Below are 23,357 nucleotides of genomic sequence, written 5' to 3'. Positions count from 1 at the left end.
GCTAGCCCTGTGTGCATGTTTGACGTCACGTAGGTGGAGTCACTGTACACCGTCACTTTCTGCCCTGAGTGATTCTCGAACACGACAATAATTGCCACCAATTCTGCAGCCTGTGCTGAAAAATTAGACGGTAGTCTCTCACTTGCTACAACTTCAAATTCCTCGTTAGCTCTGTGCCTTACCACAGCTGAACCTGAATGTCTTTCTCCATCAGTTTGATTGATTTTCAAAGACCTGTCAATAAAGAGAACCTCCCCGTTGCTAGAGCATTCTCCTTTACCCTCGGGATCTCATCATAGAATTCCTCATAGTTAGAGCAATCATGCACTTGCTCATCCGCTGCCAATGGTTCAGCTACAAATATGGCACTATTCACTATTCTACACCTGACTATTTTGATAGCTGGATTCGATATAACTACCTCATAAGCAGAAGCTCTTGAGACGTCAATGTACCCTTAGGTTTCTCCAAAACAGCAAATAATGCATGCTCAGTAAATAAAGTCATAGAACACCCCATCACTATGCTTGTGGACTTCTCAATAGCGAACGTGGCTGCTGCCAGCGATTGTTCGCAAGGAAATGTCCTCTCATAACTGGGTCTAAAATCCCACTATAATATGCTAAGGGTTTGTATCCTAATGTGGTTCTCTGTGTGAGTACTGCTGTCATAACTGTTCCATTTGTGTGTGACAAAGGTAGAATTCCTTAGAATAATTGGGAATTCCTAAAACTGGAGCTGTGCAAATTGCTTTTTTCAATTCATCAAACCCTTCCTCCATTTCCTCAGTCATTCAATTTTTTCCTTATTCACCTGTGCTTTTTTCAGAGCCTGCAAATGGGTCTCGTATATGAACTATAGTCAAATACCCATGCCCTTACATACCTACACAGTCCCAGAAACTATTACATTTGCTTTATTTTGAGCGGTTTTGACATTTTCATATTTGCCTCAGCTCTTTCAGGTGTAACATGTTTCCCTCATGCGAAATTAACTGATCTATTTATAACACCTCTTCCTGACAATATTGCAATTTCTCCTTATCCACTTTGTATCCTTTGTTGCTAGAATAATCATTAATTGAATAGAGTCTTTTCTGCACTCCCCTTCTGTTGTGCTACAGACTAAAATATCATCTATGTACTGTAGCACAATGCTTGGCAGATCAATCTTGCATAGGTCCATTTGCAGGACCCTATTAAAGATCGACAGAGACTCACAGTACCCTTGGGGTAAACGTGTGCTTTTCAGGACCGTAAATGACATAAGATCTTGGGAATCCTTGTGCAACGGGATTGAGAAAAACACATTTTTCATGGAATCACTGTGAAATATCATGCCTCTGGGGGAATACTGCATACAATTGTCGCAGGATTCGGAACTAAAGGAAACTCCACCTCTACAATTTGATTAATGTGCCTCATGCCCTGAATTAAATGCCACAAACCCCCTTTCGATTTATTTTACAGGATACGCTGCAGTATTACACGGTGCAGTTGATATATTGTCCTGTTAGTAGAAAAAGGGACAGTGGAGAAGATATAAATCAATTTTTATTCAGAAACCTGTGGACAATTCTGCTTCTTAGTGTGAGAAACCAGAAGGTGTCTCACCCGCTAGTCCCTGGGGATCACTCTCTCAGGTGGCCAGGGCACAGCCATCGCCTTTGGATCCAGACCCTGGGGGTGGACCAGTGCGGGGGGAGGATCACCTCAGTGTGACGGGTCTTGTGGAAGTAGGACACCTGATGGCGAGACACGGTAATCCCCACCCCCGATAACACCTTTACACCGTTAGGATACCTGGGAACTGTAACCCCTTCACCCCCTTCCCTATGTGAACACTTTCACAGAGACAGCGCGCTCTGTGAGAAAACAGACTGATACCCGAGCATTATACCTGACATGTCCCCACTACTATGGTCAGGCAAAATCAGGCAATTACTATTAACAACTCACACCTGACTTCTATTAAGCTTCCCCACACGGATAAACGGCAGAGCATGAGAGTACACTCTAGCGAGGCAAAGCACACCACGGAACAGCATTTTCCAGATGGCAGCTAAACGAGGGGAGAAAGGCGGCAAACCGAGAAGGGAGAGCAAGAGGGAGATACCCTTGACCTTTCAAGCGAGAAACTGGTCCTTTCCAGAAAACTTCAGATTAAGGCGTTAGATCAGGAAACCAGACTGAAGAATCCTTAGATCAACGCATCCGGTGAGTTGGGGAGACCAATGCAAGACCGGTCTGTGTTGAAGTCAAGGTTGCAAGAAGCAATATTGTATGAAGAACAGAAGAGCGAAGAATATAAACGCGTATGATAAAAGAAACGAGTAAAGCTCAATTGCAGATGGATGTTTGACCTTTAATATGAATTGGAGAAGAGTGGTCCGGCAATGCGGGTGTGTTCAATCAAAAGTCTCTGTGTGATGTACCCAGCCAAGAAGTGGCAGAAACAAAAGCAATAAAGTCAAACTAATGGATGAAGTGAATCGAAGTGGTCCTGTGACTGTTTAAGAAAAATCCATCACACAGTCGAAAGTCTTTGAATTTTTATCAACAAAAAGAAAGCAAAGAAAGTGAGATTATAAGGTCCAAGCCCGATTGAGGGAGGCCAATTGTGAACCTGTGTTTAAGGGGGTCCGAGCCCAACTGATGGAGACCCGTGGTGAACAATAAACCCAAGAACTTGTGAATATGAAAATCCTGATGAGAAAGGAACTTTGGTGCTTGTTTGTTACTCCAGGCACTCTGCAATAAGAGACTTTTATTGGGAAAGACTTTGACGCAGAAGGCCCAGATACCTATTGTTTGAACTGCATGCTCATGGCAGAGAAGCCACAGTGTGTGCCAAGCTCGAGTGTGCCACCTTGTCCCGTGCTGAAAACATGGGGAAGGGAAGCCAACTGCTCAACTATCCTGACATATTGTTTCTTGAACACTTCTCTTTTGCATACATCGTTTTCCCACACCATTTGTATTTACAATTAAGGATTGGCAATAGGTTTATTAGTATAGGCCCTTTTCTTTTGACAGAGACTCTACTAGGATTGCATTATTAATTATTTGATGGTCGTAGGTTGCTCCCATCCTTAGATTTGGGGTTAGCTAGGTGTTCAATAAACCCATTGAAGTTCAATAAACACCCTTGAACTGTGATCACTTGTGTCTGTCTTCAATGTTTGATACCATGCCTTCGTTCCATTTGGTGTGAGGAGTGGGATGCTACTCAATTGAGACAAATTGGTGGACCTTAAAATTTCAGAAAGTTAGTCACAGAGCCACTGATCTACCACAACAAAAGAATCCATAGGCTTTGATATTTGTAGCAGCAGAGAAGATACTATCCCTCCAGGGAAAAGAGGGATGATTCGCACAGACTTAGTCCTAATACCCCCTGTGGGTTGTTATATATGATTGGCCCCAAAATCTGGGTTGGAAGTTTGGTCTAGATGTCCTAGCAGGCGTCATAGATCCAGACTTCCGGGGAGACATAGCGTTTCTCTTACAGAACCATGGCAAAACTCCATTTGAAATACACTGTGGGGACAAAGTTGCACAACGAATTCTTGAGAAAAAAGAAAGTGAACCAGAAGAAACGGAGAGAGGTACCCTTGGCTTTGCAGAGACTGATGAAACACCTAGCACTGAGACAAAGGGGGAAGAACCACCTACCATCCTTTCCGATCTAGCCTTCGCCCAGATAAATGATCCAGCACTTGCAGAGGCTTTCTTACAAGTGATTCCTTAGGGGAAGGACTAGAAAAGGGGAGCCCCTTTTTCGTCCTGAAACAGGGATTACTATATAGAAAGGAAACCTCCAGTGAAGGCCTTAGTAAAACTCAGTAATCCCTAAAACCCATCATAAGATCGTGCTCGAAATTGCACATTCTCATTTGACAGGGAGACATTTCGGACAATCTAAAATCCAAGCTCAAATCAGTCGGAAATTCTACTGGCCAGGTATCCATGCTGACATAAAGAACTTCATTCAGACATGTGAAATATGCCAGAAAACTAGCGCACACATTCCCTTACCTGCCCCTCTAAACCCCTTACCAATAATAGAAGTCCCTTTCTCACGAATTAGGATGGATATCATTGGACCGTTGAAGACCCCTAGACTGTGTAATAAATATGTTCTCGTAATCATTGATTACGCTACCTGGTACCCAGAGGATTTCCCCATGCGGAACAGTACAACGCAACAAATCCTAAAACACCTACTACCATTATTTTCTAGAGTTGGTTTTCCCAAGGAAATTCTAACAGATTAGGGATCCAATTTCATGAGTAAACTCATGGGTGATGTCAAGGAATTACTACACATTACCACCTTAAGAACCTCAGTTTACCACACCCAAACGGACAGATTGGTAGAGAGATTTAACAAACCCTTAAAATGATTTTGAGAAAATTAGTAGATAAGGATGGGAAGGACTGGGATTGCATGATCCCCAGGGCCCTGTTTGCAGTAAGAAAGACCCCCCATGCATCCACCTTAAGACCCTCAGTGTACCACACCCAAACGGATGGATTGGTAGAGAGATTTAACAAACCCTTAAAATGATTTTGAGAAAATTATTAGATGAGGATGGGAAGGACTGGGATTGCATGATCCCCAGGGCCCTGTTTGCAGTAAGAAAGACCCCTCAGGCATCCACCGGATTCTCTACTTTTGAACTACTTTACAGTAGAGAACCAAAATATGTCTTAGACATGCTCCGGGAGACCTGGGAAGAGAGCGAAGAGGCACCTATTCCCCTCTCACAAACAGCTACCCGATTGCGAGAGCACATGAAACTCGTTCGGAATCTAGTCCACACTCACATGGAAAAATATCAAGCCCAACAGAAGTCCACCTATGAAAAGAAGTTGAATTTAAGATCTTTTTCTGAAGGACAAAAGGTACCTACCCCTAAAAATAAACTTGTCTCAAAGTGGCATAGGCCATACAAGGTACTAGAGCAAACAGAGACCTGTACCTATAAAATAGCCCAACCTGATAGGAAGCACAAGACCCACCTTTACCATGTAAATTGCTTGAAGGAGTGGAAAGAAAATCCTTCCGCTACCACCGCCTCGATATTGTCTTGTCTGGTACCGGAGGAGATAGACAATTCTGAGCGTATTCCCCAAGAACTATCTAGACAGAAAAAAGATTTAAATTATCTTGTCATGGCACTGCCTTATGTATTCTGCGAGAAACCAGGGAGAGTACATGGTACTTATAATTATATCAGAACTCGAGAGGGGAAATTGGTCCATTTGAAACCATACAGACTCCCAGAAGCCTGAAAACAAATAATCGTTGAGGAAGTGAAATAATTGCTGAAGGCAAACATTATCACTCCCTCTTCAAGTCCATGGCCCCCCCTATTGTGTTGGTAACTAAGGTTTTGCATAGACTTCAGGCAGGTCAACGCCATCTATGCCTTCGCTGCCTATCCTATGCTGCGCAACGATGAATTAATAGATAAACCTGGAAATGCCACATTCTTATTAACCCTAGATTTAACCAAGGGAAATTGGCAGGTCCCAGTACATGGACCTGATAAGGAAAAGACAGCTTTCGCGACACCCCCGGAACTATTCCACTTCAAAGTCCTCCCTTTTGGCCTGCATGGGGCCCCAGCCACTTTCCAATGACTTATGGACAGGATATTACAGCCCTATTCCGATTTCTGTGGGGCCTATATTGACGATATAGTCATTTATAGTAAAACTTGGGAAGACCACGTTTTTCATCTTTCTTCTATTATGACAACCCTCAGAGAAGGCAGCTGCTTAACTGCCAATCCATCCAAATATAAGCTGGCTCAATTGGCCATGAAAAACGGCAGGCTTCTTTGTAGGGAATGGCAGTGTCCAGCCCCAGAAAGAAAAAGTGAAAGGTGTCCTAGATGCCCCCAAGACCAAAAGAGACCTCTGGCATTCCTAGGATTGATTGGTTATTACTGTAGGTTTATCCCAAATTTCTCAGACACAACAGCCAGGTTAACAGACAAATTAAGGAATGCTGAACCCCAGAAGATTCATTGGACTGATGAGGATGATGCATGTCCCAACAACCTAAAACAAACCTTGTGTCAGAACCCAATTCTAAAAGGAGTAAACTTTTCAAAAGAACTTGTGTTACAAACTGATGCCTTTCGCACAGGATTAGGAGCAGTTTTATCGCAAATTTACAATGCATTAGAACACCCCATCCTATTCACTTGTTGTGAACTCTTCCCGCGTGAGAACTACTAATCTGTGTTGTAATTAGAGGCCCTTGCCATCAAATGGGCAATTGTCCTTCTAAGATACCATCTTCTAGGAAGGAAGTTCACACATTTCACCAACCATTCATCTTTAGTATGAATGAGTCAACGAAAGGACTCTAACCATCGAGTCATGCGATGGTTCTTAAACCTGCAACCTTACTGTTTCACTGTGGAACACCGAAAAGGTAAAGACCAGGGGAACCTAGATTTCCTTTCCCGGTTTCCCTGTGAAACAGATGTGGCTACATCACATAGGGGAAGGGTATTTGAGAAACCAGAAGGTGTCTCACCCGCTAGTACCTGGGGATCTCTCTCTCAGGTGGCCAGGGCACGACCATCGCCTTTGGATACAGACGCTGGGGGTGGACCTGTGCGGGAGGATCACCTGGGTGAAGGGTTTACAGGGAGTTGGACATCTGATGGCGAGACGTGGTATCCCCCTAAAACACCTTTACTCCATCCTACCAGGTAGGATACCTGGGAACTGTAACTCCTCCTGATCCCCTTACCCACACAAACACCTTCACACAGATAGCCCGCTCTGGCAGAAAACAGATGTGTACCCGAGCATTATACCTGACATGTCCCCACTACTATGGTCAGGCAAAGTCAAGCAATTACTGTTAACAACTCACACCTGACTTCTATTAAGCTTCCCCACATGGATAAAAGGCGGAGCACGAGAGCACACTCTGAGCGAGGTAAAGCACACGAAGGAACAGTGTTTTCCAGATGGCAGCTGAACGAGGGGAGAAAGGCAGCAAACCGAGAAGGGAGAGCAAGGAGGGAGATACCCTTGACCTTTGCGGTGAGAAACCGTTACTTTCCAGAAACCTTCAGATTAAAAGGCATAAGGCCAGGAAACCAGACTGAAGAATCCTGCATTGTGTGTCAGAATTAGCCGGGGCACTCCTGCATGACTGACCGAGTCGGGGAGGAGCAGCAGCCGCCGTGATACCATCCTTGACTTCAGGATCAAAGCAGCACCAGAGAGATCAACACAGCCGGCGAGTTGGGGAGACCGATGCATGACCGGTCTCTTTGAAGTCAAGGTTGCAAGCGGAAACATTGTATGAAGAGTGCAAGAGTGAAGGATATTAATGCATGTGATGTAAGACGCGAGTAAACTCAATTGCTGATAGATGTTTGAACTTTAATATGAATCAGAGAAGGTACGAGACAAAATAACACAGTGGTCCGGCAATGCAGGTGTCCTCAATTGAAGGTCTCTGTGTGATGTAGCCAGCCAAGAAGTGTCAGAAATAAAAGCAATAAAGTGGAACTAATGGATGATGTGTATCAAAGTGGTCCTGCAATGGTTTACGAAAAATCCATGGCACAGTCGAAAGTGTTTGAATTTTGTTAACAAAAAGAAAGCAAAGAATTTGAGATTATAAGGTCCGAGCCCGATCAAGGGAGACCAATTGTGAACTTGTGTTTAAGGGGGTCCAATTCCGACTGAGGGAGACCCCTGATGAACAATAAACCTGAATATGAAAATCCTTATGAGAAAGGAACTTTGGTACTTGTTTGTTACGACAGGCACTCTGCAATAAGAGACTTTTATTGGTAAAGAGACTTTGGCGCCGAAGGCCCAGATACCTATGTTTTGAACTACATCCTCATGGCAGAGAAGCCAGTGTGGGTGCGAAGCTCGAGTGTGTCACCTTGTCCCATGCCGGAAACGTGGCAAAGGGAAGACAACTGCTCAACTATCCTGACATTGTTTCTTGAAAACTTTTCTTTTGTACACATCGTTTAAGTAAGGATTGGCAATAGGTTTATTAGTATAGGCCCTTTTATTTGGACAGAGACTCCACTAGGACTGCATTATTATTGTTTGATGGTTGTAGCCTGCTCCCATCCTTCGATTTAGGCTTAAGTAGGCATTTAATCAACCCATTGAAGTTCAATAAACACCCTTGAACTGTTTTATCTGGCCATATTGATTAATACTTTGCATAAGTAAATTCAAAGTTAACAAAAAAATTGTCAGTCCAGTCCATTGGTATGGGTTGAAAACATATGACTAATAGGGAATCTACAATAAGATCTAAAATATTTGCATGTATATGTGTGGCAGATGATATTAGCTGATGGACAGAAAATGGCTGAAATATCTAAATACCTTGGAACTGCAAAAACAGAGGTGAACATATACCATTAATGAGCACATTAAAATCACCATCACCTAAAAATATATTGACTATGACATTAAAGAAAAATAAACAAAATCAGAGCAGTATCCATGTGGCAATAGACTAAATGGCATACCACAAGTAAAAAGTGGTAATTTGGCTAGAAAGAGACATAACATCAAGTGAGGAAAAGGTAGGTGTATCTAAAGGTCATATTAAAGTATGTCACGAGAAATCATAGCACCCCTCCTTCTCTCCCAGTCATATTATCAATATGATGTAAATGAAACCATTCTCCAAGTTGGTGTACATAAATGTAGTTCATATGCTTTTTTCTGAGCATCTAGGAAACGTTGATCTTTCTCTCGTTCAGTTCTGCAAAACTAGCAATATTCTTGTGTGTTATTTCTTTCCAAAGGGAATCCGATGATAGAGCCTACATTTCAGTAGCAGACCTGGATGTTTCTTATAGTAAATCTCTCAGTGGGAATAAGAAACCTGCAAGATGTTTCCCTAAGAACAGAGACATCACCCTTTTCCATTTTTAGTCCAACCTTGCCTCATGCCAAGTGTTGTTTGGTTAAATGAGGACATGACTTCTGAAACCTTTTTTTTACTTCCACATGTTAATTGCTTATCACATAGCTTCATCATTCAGCTGTGAAAACTTCGGATATCTATTACACTTTCTGAGTGATCTTTTAGCTAGAAAAGATCTGGATTCAAAACTTTCCTGGTGGACTGTTGCTTGCCTGTAAGGTATTTTCTTATTATAGTATTGACCATGCCTCGTTCACTGCTTTACCACATCTTTACGCTATGGAGGTCATTTTAGAATGAATAGTAAATAGCACAGAGAGGACCACACACTCTTACACTTGCAAGTAAGCATCCTTCCCACTGTTATTTTGAGACTTTTATAACTGATTGTTAATTATGCACATGTTTCTGTGCACCAGACTGATTTCCATCTGGATTCTAGCACTCCGTTTGCATGAAAATTCAGTGCATGCAAAAATTCATGCCCATTTTCTGCATATTGCGATTGAGAGAGGCGTGCACAAACTTTACTCACCTCCCTTCGCTCTGTCAAAGAGTGCATGAAAATTGTATGGCGCATAATTTCTTGGTAGAAGCTCCGTCTCCAACAGAAAATTCTGAAACGATTAACCCTGTTCCCCCATCAAAATGAGCATCTATGTGTAATATAAGGTCCATAGGTTCTGACAAAAAAATGTGGATTATTCTAACTAACTTAAAAGGAAAACGTACATTCTTTAAAGTCTGAGAGAAAATGATTAACCAATACTGGGATAGCCCTTTACTGCTTTATGCAATTTTCTATGTCATTTTACAATCTAATGGTCGAAGTGAACAGAGAAAAGCTGGTAAGGGTTCTTAGGTGGAGATTGATGAGTCCACCAAATCAAAATGACTTTTCCAATTCTGCACTAATTAACCAGCAAAGCCGACAAATAAAAGAGGTTCACTTTGCAGCTCGCCGGATATTTACAAAACAGGAACATTTCGTATTGGTTCTGAGGGCTGACTGTTACTTTCTTCATGCACTCTATTGCTTAAAGGGATGGTCTAGTAAAAATTTTTATTTAAAAAATAGATAGGCAACATAAAAAAAAATACTAGCATTCTCCGTTTTAAAACTTCCTATGTAAAATTTTGAGCTATTCAAGCTCAAAACTCGCAAAAGCAAGCACATGGGCGCATCCATTTTGTGAAATGGAGGCCCTCCTGTGCTGGCTTTTGCTTTTGCGGCACTAATGAAGGAAAAGCCAGCCAGCTGTAGTAAACAAAGGCTACCGCTGGGTGGCTTTCCCTTCATTAGTGCTGTAGGCGGAGGACGGGGACCAGAGACCAGAGCAGGAAAGCTGCAGCTGAATCTCGGTAAGTGCTATTTATTTATTTTTTTAAAATAAGCACTAGCTGCATTTTTTTTCTAAGTTTTCCTGGCTGGAGGAGCCCGGAAAACTCAGAAATAAAACTGCAGCTTTAAAAACGTTGTATTTATGTTTGCGGTCAGAACACTCTGAGACAGAAATTCAAGAATCAATAGGCCGGGGCCAGTGTCAAGTGTTACCGAGTTCCTGTTGTCGAGGATCACACAGTCGGATAGTTCACGATTCAACGTAGCCAGGAGTACTTAGATATTGTCAACATAGGAAGCAAAAGTTATAAGGAGGAGGGAAGACAAGAGCAAGCCTTGGAGGCGAAGAAAAGGGATTGAGCAGAACACAGTACCTTTTTGAATGACGACGCTGGTTCCTGGAGTTTCGATCCGAAGGAGGACGTCTGGAGGGGTCTGCACCACACAGGGATGAAGCCGGCAGCAGCGACGGTGAATAAAAGGTGCGCTTCTTAAAAACAGGAGAGGCTCTTCAGATGGCTATCCGGACCACTACAGCAGTGTGCATCGATTTCGACCACGAAGAGGGTCCTCTGGCTGTAGAAGATGAGCTGGTTATCCTCACCAAGCTCAAGGGAAGAAGACTCCGGACTGGATCTTCTCTGGTCGTCTAAGGGTAGATAGCTCAGGACTGCAGCAGGGCTTCACAGGGACAGGATAGTTGCAGCAGTCGACTTCTTCTCCGCTTCTCTTTGGTTCCTTGTAGTTCCAGTGGCGACTCTGACTTCTATCCCAAGAGACCTGCCTTTTATGCGAAAATCCCCCATTCACACAGCCTGGCTGTCAATCACGCAGCAGGGGGGTTGTCCGGCCCGGACAACTACCTCAGCCAATCATGGCAAAGTGCGACTTGGGTTTCTTGGGATACCCTGCGCAGGGAGTGACTACACCCTTCCCTCACATTCAGCCCACCTAGACACCCAGGCGCCTAGAGGAGGGCTTCTTGGCAGAAGCCCGCCAAAAGACAGTGAACAAAGAAGGCAAACCTGGTTTGCCACGCAAAGTAAAACACAAGAAGGACTTTAACAAAAAGAAATGGTGAATAAACCCGACCGGAGCCAAAAGAAAAAGTATTTGGTCAAGCGAGTTTAAGTTCGAGGCTAATATAATAGCCTAAAACAATACCACAATCGCGGTAGAAAAGCTTGGGTAGATACCACTGCCACCAGCCAAGTTTAAATGTTAAAAGAGCGAAACAATGCTCTAGGGGGTACACATAAAAAGGGTTAAGGATTAACCCTTTCCAGTACTCTATGTAAGATGGGGTGTACTGGATCTGTGGTTAAATGACTAAGTAAAGTTAATGGCAACTTTACCCTTTTCTGGGGGACAGTAGTCAGCCTCAGAAATGGCGTTGGTGGGAAGTCTAAAAGACAACCCTGTGTCACTGCACTGAAGGTGCTGTGTAACACACAAAAGAAGGGGGCTACTGAAGTTGTGTACTCCAGAGTCCACAATCACAAAAACAGATGAAATACACATGGCAAAATACAAGTAAGAGTGGAGAAAAGAAGGGTACACTCTTACCAGGTGGGAAATAAACTCCAGAGATCCAGCAAAGCTGCTGAGGGACTCACTAGGTGAGGGAAATTAGCCATTGAATGAGAATTCTCCCTAACAGAGCCTCCTCTTAAGCATCAGTTTTTTCACGCTCTCATCTTACCCTCTTATGTTGTCTTCTTAATTCTGTTTTGTTTGAGTTTGTTGAACCTGAATTTTTGTCACTTTTTAGAAAACCCATCTGAATGATTGACTCGAAATCACTTTGACACTGGTTGTGAACAGGAGGACAGTTGCAATTGGCCAGATTGTCCTTTTGGCTCTCACCATCCGACACTAATACAGTTGGTCCACAGAAGCGTGGGCATCGGGGCAGAATTGATTGTGTGACAAAACCCACATCCAGGGTTGCAAGAGGCCAATGAATTACTTTAATACATATATTTAATATCAGACCAATGAATATTTCTCCTGTATGTTGTCTAATTGGGAGCATGCCCTTTTGAGATTTTTACAGGCGTTTGGATTGGAAGTGCAACATCTCGGCTACCTTCACAATGCTTCTAAATGCAGCACATATTGGCTAACCTACACAACTCGTTTAAGTGTAGCATAATGGCTATTTCCCAATTCTTCTATGGCTATTTCCCAATTCTTCTAAGTGAAATACATAGGCTAACCTACACAATCCTTCTAAGTGCGATACGTAGTCTAACCTTCACAATTCTTCTATGTGCAAGATGTTGGCTAACCTTTACAATTCTTCTAAGTGCAATACATAGGGGGTTATTACAAGTTTGGTGGTGCATTAAAAGTGCTGTTAAAAATGCTGGTAAATCCATTACCAACACTTTTACTGCACTGGCAAACTACAAGTTTGCTGGTGGGGGTTACCTGATTTAATCAGGCCCCCTCTGGCAAAGAAATGCTGGTATTAGCGGCAATCCGTAACCTGTACTATCCCTGAAATTCTGGGATATCAGGCAGCAGAGACTGTAGGTCAGTTTGCTGGTATCCCGCTGATAAACCGGCAAACTTGTAAGGATGCCGATAGTCTAACCTTCACAATTCTTCTAAGTGCAGCATATTGGCTAACCTTCACAATTCCTCTAGGTGCACCATATTAGCTAACCTTCAGAATTCTTCTAAGTGCAATACATAGTCTAACCTTCACAGTTCTTCTAAGTGCAGCATATTGGCTAACCTTCACAATTCTTCTAAGTGCGATACATAGTCTAACCATCACAATTCTTTTCAGTGCAGCATATTGGCTAACCGTCACAGATTTTCTACATGCAATACATTGCCATCATAAAGGCAAAATAGAGAGCATAGTGCTGATCAACACAATGTTAAGAGCATGTGGTAGTAATGTAGGAGTGGCCGGGTTTTAATAGAGCAGAGCAATGGCTGTGCCCCCACCCATACCACCTTACCTGATTGTAGCTACGGGATAGCCTGTCAGGTGCCCACGGCCAAACGGGACAGGAGCCGCTCTTTGCAGATGCCCTTAGGCGGCTGCCACAGGCAAGGCTGCGCTGAGGGAGTTGGTAAAGAGTACCTCTTCCTGACACGTCACCAGATGAAATGCCATTCAGCATGGTGCAGGGCAGGCGGTGGGAGTGGGGATGGGTGGAAGAGAGGAGGCAGGAGAGGACAGGGGAAGACGCAGGGAAAACATACAGAGGCTGAGGAGGCCCAAGAGCTGGCTAACTCAGCAAAGTACAATTAGAACAGGCTCACCCATTGCTGCTCTGCATGCGCTTCAATGGGAAATGGGGTTACTGTGCTCATAGCAAGGGGATTAGGTCCCCGGTGGCGGTAATGGTAATTCCCTTTAGTGGTGTTTCAGCGATTTACCACCAAAATACTGCCAAACTTGTAATAGGGCCCTTTGTGCTGTAAATTATGCAAACATGTCCTTAATGTCCTTTGCGGGTGTCATTTCTAAGTGTTTCAGCACCTTTTTTATTTTACTCAATATTAGGTATTTTACCCCAAATTCGTTAAAAAAACAAAAATGTTGCCAACATGCTACTTTCCAAAAATGTTTGGAAAAAGTAATTGTTTGTTTACTATGAATCCTACAATCACAGCACGAAAAGTCACAGGAATTGCATGAAACGCTTATTGCAACTGCACTTTCCTCGGGTCCTTTACTGCCACCATCCTGGTGCCGTCATTTGGTATGTTTTGTACACGTGCCTAAACAATCAGACACACTAAGTACGTTTCCCAGTTGTAAGGCGAGGAACACACGCCCATCTTCCATGTCTATGAAAAAGGGATAATTCTAATCTTCTACCCTTTCCTCTAAAGATTAGAATTAGGTCAAATGTATGAACTTGTTCTCCCTGCCCCTGGCCGTCAACATCGTGCTTAGTTATGTCCTTATGGTTAAAATGACACCCCCTGGCGCTCCTCGGCTGGTGACAGTCAGTTGCTGAGATGTGCTCTATTATCGCACCGGCCCTACCTTTGTGAACCCCCTTTGTTTTTCAGATTGTGAAGGGAAGGTGGGGAGGGGTCAGTAAAGGATGAGTGTGACACAATGTGCTGTACTAAAGAGCTCACTTAAGGTCATTGACATAACCACTTACTGTAATGATACCGCCGTTACTCTGTGTAATTATAACACCATTACTCACTGCAAATCACCCTGCCTCTTTTCTCCTGAGTAGCCCTTTATTTCCTTGACCGGCCTTCAGGTTTTCTTCATTGTGACGGCATTCTTTGGAACTGGAAACATTGCATCGATAAACAGGTAATGCTATTGACAAGCGGCAGTCAAGCCAAGAGGGGTGAGGCGCTATTGAGGTATGGGGCAAGGGGAGTGTAGGCTGTGTGGTGACCAACAAAACAGTGCACCTATTCTTAGCTCCCCGTGGTATGGAAAGGAGAGCTTGTAAACTATCTTATGTAAGTATGTTTTTATTAAGCGTGGCAAACAGTTCACAGCACAGTGCTGTATTCATGTTACAAATAGCACAGATGTCCAGCCAATATGGTTTAGTAAGGAGTGGAGTGTGGTGTTCTACTTTAGAAGATAAAAACTGTTTCTAATGGATTCCTCCCTCTCACAGATTCTTCATCTTAGATAAATCTTCTCTGGCGCCAGCTGAAACTTTTTCAGCCACCAGAACGCACATTGTGTTTCTTCGCCAGCACTGATTGGCACCATTGGGCACTCATGAGGCCAGGCTTGATATCGGGGCAGCAATGTCACTTGACCCTGGTAGCTTTTTTCCTGCACCCGGGATGCTGCTTTGGAATGCCACTCGCTTTTTGTGATTTATGTTTTCTGCATCATGCCTAATACCCCCTGCAGGTATTGCTGGAGGCAGATGCCCATGTTGGACCCTGACAAGGTAGGCTTCTACTGCCTTAGGGAGGAGCATAACACAGAGGGTGCTGGCTCCTGCCAATCTATGCATTCACATGCCTTCAGTGAGAATGTCACCATGCTCTACATCTTCCTCCATAAAAGCAGGCAGAGGGCAACATTGAAGTCTCTGGCATTAGTGCTTCCACCGAGAAGGATCAGATTCAGGACAAGCAGGCAGAGGAAGGCTGTTTTTAGATGCTGCCCAAAAGGACAAGAAGAATAAGTGCATCACAAGAGGTCCTGTTCTCTCAGTGACACCTTGATCCTATAGCACATGGGTTGAAGGCCTGGACTCCGGTGAGGTGGAGGACTTCCCTGAGGTGTTCTCAAGGCAGGATTAGGATCTTTTTAGAACTTGCAGAATGCCAGTGGTTTGTTTACTTCATTGGAACTTTTTACAGGACTTGCGGAGACCAATGGCTTGTCTGCACATATGAAGCATGTGGCCAAGTTTGACCTCATTGACATCCTTTAATAGGGTCCTTCAAGGGATCCACTTCTCCCATTAAGCCCAGCGGTTGCTGCCCTTGTCATGTACACAAGGGTGAAACCTGCTTCTGGTCTAGCTGGGGACCTGGAACTTGACAAATGCATGATTTCAGATGTGTGTTCACACACCAACACCTAAAAGCCTTGTGCATGCTTGCACTGTGGAATCAAAGTTTGCTACTTTTCCCTCTTTACCCCAAGACAGGGAGAGCAACCATGTTGATGCCATGAGATGCAAGGAGTTTGCTTCAGCCACCCGGGCTTGAGTGTTGTGAATTCCATATGTGCCCTGGTAAAGTACACCCACACCCTGTGGAGTGTGATCCCTGAAGCTATAGAGAACCTCCTCATGCTGGAGCTGAAGGATGAGTTTTCTCTCTGGCGGAAAGGAAGTGGCATGTAACATGCTAGAGTCAGGTCTGGAGACAGCAGGCTTTGTGGTTCATGCTAAGGGTAAAGAAATGGTCCTGCACAGCATTCCTAGATGTGGACATCTCGGTTTGCCCCAGGTGCCCAGGCTTACCTCCTTAATATGCTGTTTGATGTGGACAACCTGTTTGGGACAAAGGTCAATTATTCCCTGAAGAGGTTCAAGGCCAGGGCAAAGTCTTTGGTTCTAGCTGTCCAACTGCCTGCGGCCCCCATCACCAAGGGCTGTCCCTTTTGCTCCTATGCTTTCTTTGCCTACTGTCGGAGAGGGCCTGAGAGGCGAGGTTGCTGCTTCCACTGTCCCCTCAGCATCCGCTGGTCCAAAACCACTTTAATTTAAACTTTGCCCACTCTGATGGGTGGAAGGTTGTCTGTGTATGTCAGGGAGTGGCAAAACACCAGCTTCGATGCCTGGGCCTTACACTTCCTTTCATCCTACATGCATCCAATCACCTTCCTTCACACCCTCCCCCCCCCTTGCCGAGTGCCTCCTGCTGGGGGCATTTTAGCTACTGCTGTTGAAGAGCACCATAGAACTTTTCCTGCTTCAGAGAGAGGGAATATTTGGTATTGACTTTAATGTTTGCTACAAAAGGATGAGGGTTTGCTTCCCATCAATGATCTATGACTTCTGAATTTGTACTTGCACAAGTTCAAGATAGTCACTGTGGCCCAGCTTCTGATGGCTTTGTAATGTAATTACTGACTGGTGTCACTGGTCTGTTAGGGCACTTGCTTCCATGTGCCCATCCATCCAAAGCACTGGAAGTGCATGAGGTTTGTGTATGACCACACCCATTACCAGTCCAAGTTCCTGCTCCCTAGCGTTTCCTCAAGCCCAAGGATATCTAACAATGTGTTAACTGGGGTGGCTTTACATCTCGGAGGGATAAGGTTTGCAATTTTCCCTGCATGGATGGTTTCCTAATTCAAGCTTGCACCCAAGATCTGGTGTCAGCCCACCTGCATTATATCTGTAATTTCCTACCCAGGTTGAGCTTCTCCCATAGGGGCCCGGTAATGACTTTCCGGTTGTTCCTGTTCATAGGGGCAGTTCTGGGCATGCGTTTGGTCAGAGCCATCCCTCCCAAGGATCAAGTGGAGTGCTTCTTGCAGATGGTACACGTCTTTTAAAGCCAGAAACAGGTCCAAGCCTCAGCCTGTCTGTGTCTCCTCGTTCGCATGGTCTACGTGTTTGTGGTACCCAATACCCAGTTGTGCATTAGGTCTTTCCAGCAGTTGCTTTGCTGTCCGTGGTTTCAGTTTCAGGGCGACATGATGGACCTGTTGCAGAACTCTTAACAGCGTACCACAAGACCTACTGTTGGGGGCTCTGCTGTAAAATGTGCTACGGGAAGAGCCATTTCTGTAGCCCTTGCTTCAACTGATTGCCCTGAAGTGTGTGTATCACTCACATCAGCAATCTAATGTAGAGCAAACTGTGGTCCTCTGAAGAGGCTAAGGAATGTGTCAATCTGCTAAAACATTCGGCATCAGGCAGGCCCTTGTTACCTTCCTTTCTTCAGTGAAGGGACAGGTGTTCCCTGACCCTGATGTGCAAGTGTGACAAGACATTACCTCAAGAGGTTAGAGGATTTGAGGCCTCTGCCTCTGATGCAGGGAATCAACCTCACTGCAGTTCTGGGATTTGGAGAACAATGCCACTCTGTCGATGGCCCATCTTGCAGGGACAGAGAGCGTGGTTGCTCTTGCCTTGAACAGGCAAACGTCAGTCTCCCAATAGAGGGAGCTCTGCCAGGAAGTTCTGGATGAAATCTCCCCTCCCGCCAATGGTTAGCCCTTCAGGTGGATTTCTTTCACTCAAATGTCAACAGGAAGTCCGAGTTGTTCTCCTCCAGTGAAATTCTCCTTGCTGGGAGGTTCATTGATTGTCGAGGAACTTTGCTCTCCTTTGTACTTTCCCTTCTGATACCTGTCATTCCGATGGTTCTCAAGAGACTGCAGACATTCTAGTAGGCCATTGTTTTGATTACCTAAGACTGACCCCCGGAGGACTTGCTATCAGGAACATCTGGACATCTGTATCTGTCCTACTTGGTGCTTTCTGGCAAGGGTTGATCTGCTCCCCTAGTTGGAGGATACGTTTCTCCACCTGAGCCTTTCCCCTTACACTCTTCACGTTTGGCCAGTGGCGGCTGGTGAGTTTGAAAGCTGGTGGGGCGTAAATTTCCCCGGGCGAATATAGTAGCGAGCGCGTGCAGCGCGTGAGCCCACTCCCCCAAGGGGGGTGCAGGGGGGCTCTCCCCCTGCGAAATGTTTGGAAAAATGGCCTACAAAATGTGCAATTTACTGTCCAAAAAACCCACCGAAATATGAAAAAAGCATTCGGTTTTACATATTAATGGTGGTACACTATTCTTACGTGTGCAAGTGTGATGGTGTATTTTACAGCAGCTTGTATTGGGAATAGCTGGTACTATGGTGTATGCATAAAGATAGATCGATAGATAAAACCTCCCAAAAGTTGTCTCCTCGGTTCCTATTTCCTTTTGTTATAATCAAACATATCAGCCAATTGGACTACAAGTTAAAGCTGCCCAATAAATGGAAAGGCCCATCCAGTGTTCCACATTCTTGCTCCAAACAGCAGACAAAGAGATACCTAGCAAACAAGTCTTCCCAGGTGTAAAAAGTGATTCAACAATGCAATATGGGTTCGATCCCCGAATCCAGCGCATTGAGTGGGCGAAATAGACCAGTAAGTTCGCTATAAATCCCCACTAATAACATAATGCGATATTGTTTTTCAGACTGCGTAATTGAAATTGGTTATTTATAAAGTGCTGAATACCAGAGGTTTCTAAGCATGGACATTGAATTGCCTTTGGGGCGAAAGCATGTGGTGAGTTATTTGAACCGACAAAGGATGCTGCAAATGGTATACCTGAAGTTAATTTGGGAGGTGCTCACATGGATAAAGATGGTATTGTGTTCTTATATCTCAGATGCAAATGGGGCCCTAGACTAATTTATGGAATGGCTCCCTGCGATCAGCCTAGTAAGAATACCTTTGTACGTTCCTGCTGCCCCTCCACTATTATATTTTCATTCTTCTGGCTTAAAGTGGTTGGTTGATTTACAAACTGAAGAAAGATTGGATAGAGACCATACCACGTGGCCCGTGCTGCTAAAACTGCTTGTATCTTTATAATCCCTTTCAGTAAAGTTGTTTAGTGTGGGGAGATAACGGCATCCCAGGCACAAGGGATTTTCATTGTTTCTATTGTTAGAGGCGAGCCCTTTCTAAACTGAACTGCAGACTACCACTACTTAGCATCATTCTAGCACGGCAAGTGGCAGTAAAGTGGTTTACTGTGGTCTGCTGGGGCCGGTGATGGTAGGGGTGGAGCACCTTCATTTATAAATAATCTAAATTGGGAAGCTGTTCCTGATGCTGGAACTTTTTCCTTTTCGATCTACAGCAAGTAAATGCCTATTACTTGTTTTTGCTGAAAGTCATTCAAAATGCCATCCATAAGTACGAAATATCAATTATGCAGTTCTGACCGAATGGCTAGCAAATGTGCTATGGCAACCAGCAATTTAATTAAGAAAAAAAAAAGAAATTGCAAATAAAACATGTGACCGAGGTTATTGCTAATAGTATTAAGGAGAAGAAAGGTCTCCGCTCGCCTGTTCAGGGGAAAATTATCTCATTTTTGAAACCTCAGGCAGCCCAGTCACACCTCCTCCCCTGCAGATAGCTCGTCTTTCCCCTTCATTTGATTCCTCTGACGGTGAAAATGATGCTAATTCAGAGACCATGGTGATGCTAAGCCGCGGCCGACCACTCCCGCATCATGCTAATTGTGCCGTTTTATATTTTCGGCATTTTTCGACAAAAAATGCCGAAAATATAAAACGGCACAATTAGCATGATGCGGGAGGGTCGGGACTCGCGGGCCGCGGCTGCGTTTCACCAGTACTTCCCAGTGAGCAGACGGACATATTCCAAGCACTCTCTGACCAGCCTGTGCTGCTACAGGAATTCGGCATCGGCACACATTTGAGGAGAATGTTACTCCTCTTACAATGCTGCCGCAGAAGGAGAGTCTGTGAACATTCCCAGCTTGAGCGCCTGGGAATGAGTCGATGCTGCTAATTAATTGGTAGAGGCATTTCTTTTCACAGGGGAGGGAAAGGTTATGTTACCATGCAAATTGGCACCCCTCTGTGCCCGTGCAGGGGTGTCTCAAGGAACTCCAACCCCAAATCATGGCACACTATCTGGCAACTGCTGCAGCAAGCCGCTTATGGATGAAGCTGTGAGAACAGTGCCACCCATAACATTCTGTATAGAACCAAGCCAGTACTTAGAATAATTCATCTGCTCAGAAAAACAACCCCACTATATTACACGTTTGTCGGTAACGAGCCGTGCAGCCAATCCACAGCAATAACGACGAGCCCTTCAGAGCACAGACAAGACAGACGTTTGCCGCCAGTACCAACATTTTCCAAAACACAACTTTGCGACATTTCGCAAAACTTTCCTAGCTTACTAGTTCCAGCCATCATCCTCATGCAAGGATGAACATCCCGGTCCGTGCCGTGGCCCAAGGGTCTTGCCTTGGGCCACGCCGGACGGTACTCAAGGCCCAGGCCAGGGCACTGGCAGGCAGGCGTGCGCTAGCGCTGCCCAGTATGGGCCTAGCAGCGCCAGCGCACGCCTGCCAGTGCCCTGGGCCTTGCGTACCGGTCCGGCGTGGCCCAAGGCAAGGCCCTTGGGCCACAGCACGGACCGGGGCTAAACAAAGCAGGCCCAGGCGGCTCCCGCCTTTGTGGTAGCGGGCAGCCCGCTACCACCAAGGCGGCTCGCCCCAAGTTGACAGCAGGCTCGGCAGCAACACTGAACGACGTGTAGGCCCCCTGGCCTACACGTCGTTCAGTGTTGACTGGGCCTGGGCCGCGTGGTGGACCACATAGTTTGGGCCCGGGGAGGGGAGTAAGTGTAACAACACTCCCGAGTCCCCGGGCCCAAGAAGAAAGTTAAACAACGCACAATGCTGGGGTACTTACCGTGGCGCCGCTGGGCTGGTGGCCTGGTGCAGCTGCAGCACTCGTCGACTCGTGTGTGTTGTTGACTCCGGCTGAAAGAAAGACGGGTGTGAAGGCGGCGCAGGCGCACGCACACACCCTGCGCCGCCAGTCATACACATAGATACAGTAATGTCATTGGCTGTTTGCCAGCCAATGACATTACTGTATCTATGGCAGGGGAGGGAATATAAGTGCGCTGTTTGCGCACATTTTAATACTGGCGGGGCCAGCCCTGAAGCGCCCCGCCAGGCTTCTAATAAAAGGGGCTACGTAGAGTGCGTGGAGTTACGAGCTCCACGCACTCTACTATAAAATAAATTATACTAAATTGGGACGCGCCCCGCTGCCGGGCCGGCCATAGTACACTAGTGACTATTGTTTCCTTGCCACAGCGCCCCCGCACTGTTGGCAAAGGATATGCAGCAGCATCTTAGGCTAAAAGAGATTCAATCAGAGAAGTTCTCTGATTGAATCTCTTAGCTTCTCTCTTTTTTTCTGGGGGGGCGGCGCCCGGCCGCCCTATCATAGCAGCCGCCACTGCGTTTGGCTCCTGATAGGTATAGGGAGTGGGATCTGTCTGACGACATTCTGGGGGTGCTGCTTTCTGCCAGTAGACCAGCCACCAAGCTCATCTATGCCTGCAGGTGGTGCAGGTGATTCGCTTTGTGTCAGAATGAGGTCTGGCCTTTTCTGTCTTGATTTCCTGCTCTTGTTTGCCTGCCAGGGCCTTGAGCTTGGCACTGAGAGTACATGGCTGCTATTTTGGTGATTAGGTGGACTATTTTACAAGGCTTATTGTTTGTCCATCCACACTGTTCTGCAGTACATTCTTCATGGGTTTTCGAACCAGTTTACACCATGCCAGTTTATTGTTCATTCATGGGATTTAGCCTTGTTTTAACATATCTCATGGCTGCTCTGTTTGAACGCTTGCATTCTTTTTCTTTGAGATTGCTTACCTGTATAGTGATTTTCCTGCTCACCATCCCCTCTGTTAGGTGAGTGAGTAAACTCATGCTCTGTCTTCAAAATCTCCATACCTTGACTTCTCTAAGGAGAAAGGGATTCTGAGGGTGAGACTGACTTTCCTTTCAATGGTTATTTCTGATTTCCATCTCTGTCAGACGATGTATCTTCCTGTTTTCTACACTACCCTCATTCCTCTTTGATGGAGGAGAGGCTTTACTGTCCGTACCGAAAGCAATTCTCTGCTATGCTGCATCTTGGGCGAGGGGGCATCAGGTAGGATGACCAGCTCTTGATTGGTTACTCTGGAGCCCATGCATGCAGGGCTCTTACTAAGCAGACACTGTGAAGGTGGATTGCCCTCTGCGTTTCGGAGTGCTATGATATTGAAAGATAGGAAGTGATTGATGATCTCCAGGTCCATTCCACTGGAGAGGTGGCGGCTACCTGCGACCTGCAGATGGTTGTCCCTGTTTTGGACATTTTTGAGGCAGCCGCATGAGCTTCATTGCACACGTTTGCGAATCACTACTGCCTGGCTTCCTTACTGGTCAGGACGCTTGGTTTTCCCAGAGTATCCTAGCGTGGGCAATGGTTTTTTGCTCTTCTCCCGCGTGGGCAATGGTTTTTTGCTCTTCTCCCATCTTCCAGTTCTGTTCAGCTTGGGAAATCTATCTAGGATGAGGAATGCTTTGTGTGTGGGGAATCCATTAGGCGGCAAATTACTTACCTATAAACGTGTTTTATGTAGTATTAGTCATGTCAGCAGTCAGGGTTTTATATTTGCCCGGATGTGTGGCTTCCGATTGAAAGGAATGAACTGGCTAGTAGCTTTTCTGTAGGAAAACATGTTCACTATGATAAAGCCACAACTGATGCAAGGGTTAATGCCGCTGCTAGCAATCCATTGACTTGTGTTCCTCCCATCCATTTCCTTGCAGTAGGACCAGATTTGATATTTATAGGGCCAGTATGGGCTGCCTGCTGGTGGGGCCCTGTAATTGCCTTATTGCAGAACCTACCCTGCATAAAAGGTTTGCAGGTTGCTTTTCTGATTCTGTTTTCTTATTCCATTTCCTCTCCAGCTTTGATCCCGCTTCTGTTTATTGCTTTATGACCGTCTTCAATCCTTTTGCGATGGGAGCACTGATGATGTGGAAGGTGAGTGAGAAGCCTGCCACGGTGTCACATAAGAACGTCATA

At 45.2% G+C, this 23,357-nt stretch overlaps 1 protein-coding gene across 3 annotated transcripts in view; it reads left to right on the top strand.

The window, feature by feature from the left end:
• The window catches only part of PIGN (phosphatidylinositol glycan anchor biosynthesis class N), a 1,975,532-nt gene that overhangs the window by 1,817,730 nt on the left and 134,445 nt on the right, over positions 1-23,357 (top strand). For all 3 annotated transcript variants that reach the window (XM_069613664.1, XM_069613662.1, XM_069613663.1), the window contains 2 exons: positions 14,533-14,588; positions 23,240-23,315. In XM_069613664.1, coding sequence (XP_069469765.1) covers positions 14,533-14,588; positions 23,240-23,315 — 132 coding nt within the window. The remainder of the gene's footprint in view (positions 1-14,532; positions 14,589-23,239; positions 23,316-23,357) is intronic.

The sequence above is a fragment of the Ambystoma mexicanum genome, chromosome 5p, assembly GCF_040938575.1.
Source record: "Ambystoma mexicanum isolate Mex_15411 chromosome 5p, UKY_AmexF1_1, whole genome shotgun sequence".
Classification (NCBI taxonomy): Eukaryota; Metazoa; Chordata; class Amphibia; order Caudata; family Ambystomatidae; genus Ambystoma; species Ambystoma mexicanum.
The sequence above is the reverse complement of the archived record's forward strand: the minus strand, read 5'-3'. Positions and strand labels throughout refer to the sequence as shown.